At 42.2% G+C, this 5,704-nt stretch overlaps 1 protein-coding gene across 1 annotated transcript in view; it reads right to left on the bottom strand.

Annotated features, from left to right (window-relative positions):
- Window positions 1–5,704, bottom strand: part of KREMEN1 (kringle containing transmembrane protein 1) — a 60,475-nt gene that overhangs the window by 22,313 nt on the left and 32,458 nt on the right. Inside the window, exon 5 of the mRNA XM_023513235.1 lies at window positions 1,510–1,663. Within this exon, the coding sequence (XP_023369003.1) occupies window positions 1,510–1,663 (154 nt within the window). The remainder of the gene's footprint in view (window positions 1–1,509; window positions 1,664–5,704) is intronic.

Below are 5,704 nucleotides of genomic sequence, written 5' to 3'. Positions count from 1 at the left end.
CTTATTTTCAGGGGATGTCTTATTTTTATTAAGTATAATACAACAATCTACATTTATTCAAATACAGTTAAGTCATCTTCTTCTGGAACCTGACAGGGGGAGCTGACCTTGTTGGTGGGGCTGGCACTAGTGATGCGTGAACTCTTTTTCCCTAGCCATTCACATGTGCGCAATAGGATGTCTGCGACCGCAGTTACCACACACGTGCCCGCGCAAGTGCGAATGACTCTGAGAAAGGAGCTGTGGCAGATAAAAGGTATTCCAATCTTCCTTACTGCTCTGGGCCAAAAGGCATGGTGTGGCTATGCAGATACGCTAGGCCCATCACTAGGTCTTATTATTGGGGTAGGGCTTATATTTAACAAATGCATAGAAATCCTGCTAGGGCTTATTTTGGGGTATGTCTTATTTTCAGGGAAACACAATAGATACTATAGATACTATTAATATTTCTTGGCAATCTCAAGACTTTTGTTTGTCTCATTTGTGATTATCTCCTTTCTACCATCTTTTTTTTTTTTTCTGAGACAGACTCTCACTATGTTGCCCTTGCTAAAGTGCCGTGGCATCATAGCTCACGGCAACCTCATGGGCTTAAGCAAATCTCTTCCCTCAGCCTCTCAAGTAGCTGTGACTACAGGCATCTGCCACAATGCCCAGCTATTTTTTGGTTGCAGTTGTCATTGTTGTTTAGCAGGCCCAGGCTGGGCTCGAACCCTCCAGCCTTAGTGTATGTGGCTGGTGCCCTACTCACTGAGCTATGGGCACCGAGCCCCTTTCTACCATCTTAGTATCTGGTGCTGCACTGGTGCTATGACTCTCATAAAGTTTCACTGTCACTGGGTGGTTGTGGATAGACTGAACAAGGCATTAGGTATTCAGTGGTTACAACACAGTGTTAGAGAGGTCAGTGTGCTGGATCCACACCCCATTCAGGACACACTCTTCCTCTAGCCAGTATCTCACAAAGCTGCCAGTTAGAGAAGAGGTGGGGCAGAGTAAAGCCAATGCCAGGCCTGGAAAAACAACTTAAAGCATATGCTCTCAGATGCATGACAGTAAGATAATAAATTCCAAATGCCTGAGAAAACACTGCATGGGCTTGGAGATTATATTGAAATTAGAGGATATTAAAGCTGATACTAACAGTTTTATTAATGTCTTTGTAAAATTAGCCACAACCCTCTACCCAAGGTGACAGAGTGAGACAGTGTCTCCAAAAAAAAAAAATTTATCTTTCCTATGTTGTCTTAGCATCTGTCAATAGGCCACCTCACTTTAAACCAATCACTTGTTAGACATCTGTCCTTCTTTCTAGAAGGGAGGGGGTGAGTCTTGTGCTCTGTGCATATTCCCCGGGTCTGGTCAGTGCCTGGCCTATAGTAGGTGCTTCTCAGGTATTGCTAAGTGAATGAATAAATAAATGGAAAAGAAGATAGATGGGCAGGCTTGTCACTCTGGTCCAAGGGTTCCTGTGCCTTGGGAATTGAGAGACACAGGCATACTCACTATCAAAGAGGATGATCCTGCCATCGCCACCACAGGGTTGGGTGTGATCTCCGAAGCAGACGCTGTTGCACTCAGTACTGGCTGCCTCTCCATACTTCCAGTAATCAGCATTATTTCCGCAGAAGCAAGCATAGCCTGACTCCATCCCAGCAAACTGCCATAAGAGAGAAGCAGCACATGGTAAGCGTCATAAGGGGTGCCAGGTGGCCTGAAGCAGGCGTCCTCAAACTACGGCCCACGGGCCACATGAGGCCCACCAAGGACATTTATCCAGCCCTTCAGGTGTTTTTGTTGCCGCTGCCTGTCCTGTTTAGCAGCCGACTCATCCCGGACCCGCAGTCCGGCCCTCCAACAGTCTGAGGGACAGTGAACTGGCCCCCTGTTTAAAAAGTTTGAGGACCCCTGGAACTTGGCAAGGTCAGCCCCTAGCAAGTGATCAACATCATCTTCCCAGGCCACCCTTCTCCTAGGACTTCTCTCTTTTCCCACTTTTGCCACACTTTTGCCTATAATTAGTGGGTTTTCCTATCAGTGAGCAACCCTTTTTAATGTTTGTGTTTCTGCTGTATTTAAGTAAGTTTTTAGAGAGGAGAAAAATCTCATAAACTTAAATAATAGTACGTGAATAATAATAATAGCTACAATATTATATCGACTGTTTACTATGTGCCAGGTAGTAAGTGCTTTATAGCTAATTCTTGCAAACTCATCAAGGCCCCAATTAAAATTAAAATTTTTATTTTTTGGCTTGGTGCCTGTAGCTCAAGCGGCCAGGGCACCAGCCACATACACTAAAGCTAGCGAGTTTGAATCCAGCCCAGGCCTGCCAAACAACAATGACAACTGCAACCAAAAAATAGCGGGCGTTGTAGTGGGCACCTGTAGTCCCAGCTACTTGGGAGGCTGAGGTAAGAGAATCACTTAAGCCCAAGAGTTTGAGGTTGCTGTGAGCTGTGTCACCACAGCACTCTACCCATGGTGACAGCTTGAGACTCTGTCTCAAATTAAATAAATAAATAAATTTTTATTTTTTTCATATTACCATGTAATATTTTGGTGTACAGTCCTATAAATGTTAACACTTGTAAAAATTTGTGCAACCTCCAGTACAAGTAGGACACAGAACAGTTGTTCTCACTCCACTAACATTCCTTGTGCTATTTCTTTTTTTTTTTTTTTGCAGTTTTTGGCTGGGGCTGGGTTTGATCCTGCCACCTCTGGCATATGGGGCCAGCGCCCTACTCCTTTGAGCCACAGCGCTGCCCGCCTTGTGCTATTTCTTTAAACTTCCCTCCCCCATAACCACTGGCAACCACTGACTGGTTTTCCATTACTATAGTTTTGTCTTTTCTAGAATGTCACATGAATAGAATCATTCATATCGCATGTAACTTTTTAGACTAGCTTCTTTCACTCAGCATGTCTTTGAGGTTCATCCAAATTGGTATGTATATCAATAGTTTGCTCCTTTTTTATTGCTGAGCAGGGTTTATTCTATGGATGTACCACAGTTTGTTCACCCACTGGGCTGCTTCTACTTTTTCATGATTACAAATAGAATGGGGATAAGCATTTGTTCACAGATTTTTATGTGAACATAAGTTCATTTTTCCAGGGTAATAACTAGGAACGGGATTGCTGGGCCATATGGTAAGTGCATATTTAACTTCATAAGAAATTGTCAGACTTTTCCAGAATGACTATACCATTTTAGATCAACAACAATGTATGGGCTTGGCGTCTGTGGCTCAAGTGGCTAAGGCGCCAGCCACATACACCTAAGGTGGCGGGTTTAAATCCAGCCCGGGCCACCAAACAACAATAATGGCTGCAACCAAAAAATAGTCGGGTGTTGTGGTGGGCGCCTGTGGTCCCAGCTACTTGGGAGGCTGAAGCAGAAGACTCGCTTGAGCCCAGGAGTTGGAGGTTGCTGTGAGCAGTGAAGCCATGGCACTCTACCCAGGGAGATAGCTTGAGGCTCTGTCTCAAAAAAACCCCCCCAAAACAATAATGTATGCGATTTCCAGTTACTCTGTATCCTTGACTACACTTATTATTGTCAATATATTTTATTTTAGCCATTCTAATAGATGTGTAGTTGTATCTTATTGTGGTTTTATTACCTAATGCTAATGATGTTGACTATCTTTTCATGTAGCTTATTTGCCATCTGAATGTTCTCTATGGTGAAGTATCTGTTCAGATCTTTTGCTCATTTTTAAATTGCATTGTTTGGTTGTTTTTACTAGTAGGTTTCTGAGGTTCTAGTTTTTTAAAAAACATATTCTGGACATAAGTCCTTTGTGACACATGTGATTTGCAAGTATTTTCTCCCAGGCTATAGCTTGTCTTTCTATCTTTTAAAAATATTTTCCATGGAACAAAAGTTTTTAATTTTGGTGAAGTCTAAATTAAAATATATCAATTTTTTCTTTTTTAGGGTCATGCATTTGGTGTTATACCTAAGAATTTTTTGTCTAAATCCAAGTCATGAAGATTTTCTCTTGTATTTTCTTCTAAAAGTTTTAAAATTTTACATTTTAGGGTTAGATCTAGAATCCATTTTGAGTTCAGTATGTAGTCGTTTATATTTGAGTTCCTTCAATTGGCATAATGTTTTGGAGATTCATTCATATTGTTGTATGTATTAGTATGTCTTTTTTTTTTTTTTTTTTTTTTGAGACAGGGTCTCTGTTGCCCTCAGCAGAGTGCCATGGCATCACAGCTCATAGAAACCTCACACTCTTCGGCTTAAGCAATTCTCTTGCCTCAGCCTCCCAAGTAGTTGGAGCTACAGGCACTCGCCACAACACCCAGCTATTTTTTAGAGATGGGGTCTTGCTCTTGCTCAGGCTGGTCTCAAACTCCTGATCTTAAGCAATCCACCTGCCTTGGCCTCCAAGAATGCTAGATTATAGGTGTGAGCCACCATGCCCAGCTACTATAATTTGTTGATTCATTCATCAGTTAATGGACATTTGTGTTACTTACAGATTAGAGCTATTATGGATGATGCTTTAAGAACACTGCTGTGTGAGTCTTTGTGTGAACTAGACTTTATCTTGAGTTGTAATATAGATATAGTGTTTATATAACTTTATATAAGAAACTTTAAGAACTTTCTCCAAAGAGGCTGTAGCCCTACCAGCAGTTTATGAGAGTTCTAGTTGCCCTACTTCCTTACCAATTCTTAGTATTTGAGTCATTCTGGGTGTATAATGGTATCTCATTGTGGCTTTAATTTGTATTTCCCTGATAACTAGTGAAGCCGAGCATATTTTCATATGTTTACTTACCATATCTGTATAGTTTTTTTGGGGGGGATGTCTGTTTGAACTTTTGCCCATGTTTTTTTTTTTTTTTAGAGACAAGAGTCTCACTTTGTCACCCTTGGTAGAGTGCCATGGCGTCACAGCTCATAGCAACCTCTAGCTCTTGGGTTTAGGTGATTCTCTTGCCTCAGCCTTCCAAGTAGCTGGGACTGCAAGTGGCTGCCACAACCCCGGCTAGTTTTGCCCATTTTTTAATTGAATTGTCCTCTTACTGAGTTTTAAGAGTTCTTCATATATTCTGCATAAGTCCTTTATCAGATATTTAGCAACTATTTTCTCCCAGTCTGTGGCCTGCCTTTTCATTTTTTAAGTCTATTTTCTGAAGATAAGTTTATTTATTTATTTATTTATTTATTTATTTATTGAGACAGAGCCTTAAGCTGTCACCCTGGGTAGAGTGCCGTGGTGTCACAGCTCACAGCAACCTCCAACTCCTGGGCTCAAGAGATTCTCCTGCTTCCTCCTCCCAAGTAGCTGGGACTACAGGCACCCACCACAACGCCTGGATATTTTTTGGTTGCAGCCATCATTGTTTAGTGGGCCAGGGCTGGATTCGAACCCGTCAGCTCAGGTGTATATGGCTGGCACCTTAGCCACTTGAGCCACAGGCACTGAGCCAAAGATAAGTTTTTAATACTGACAAGTTCATCTTACCTATTTTTTATAGTTTGTGATTTTTGTGTCCTATTTAAGAAATCTTTGGGCTCAGCGCCTGTGGCTCAAGCAGCTAAGGCGCCAGCCACATACACCTAAGGTGGCGGGTTTGAATCCAGCCCGGACCCACCAAACAACAATAATGGCTGCAACCAAAAAATAGCCGGGCGTTGTGGTGGGTGCCTGTGGTCCCAGCTACTTGGGAGGCT

Source organism: Otolemur garnettii, unplaced genomic scaffold (assembly GCF_000181295.1).
Source record: "Otolemur garnettii isolate 467f Iridium unplaced genomic scaffold, OtoGar3 scaffold00038, whole genome shotgun sequence".
NCBI lineage: Eukaryota > Metazoa > Chordata > Mammalia > Primates > Galagidae > Otolemur > Otolemur garnettii.
The sequence above is the reverse complement of the archived record's forward strand: the minus strand, read 5'-3'. Positions and strand labels throughout refer to the sequence as shown.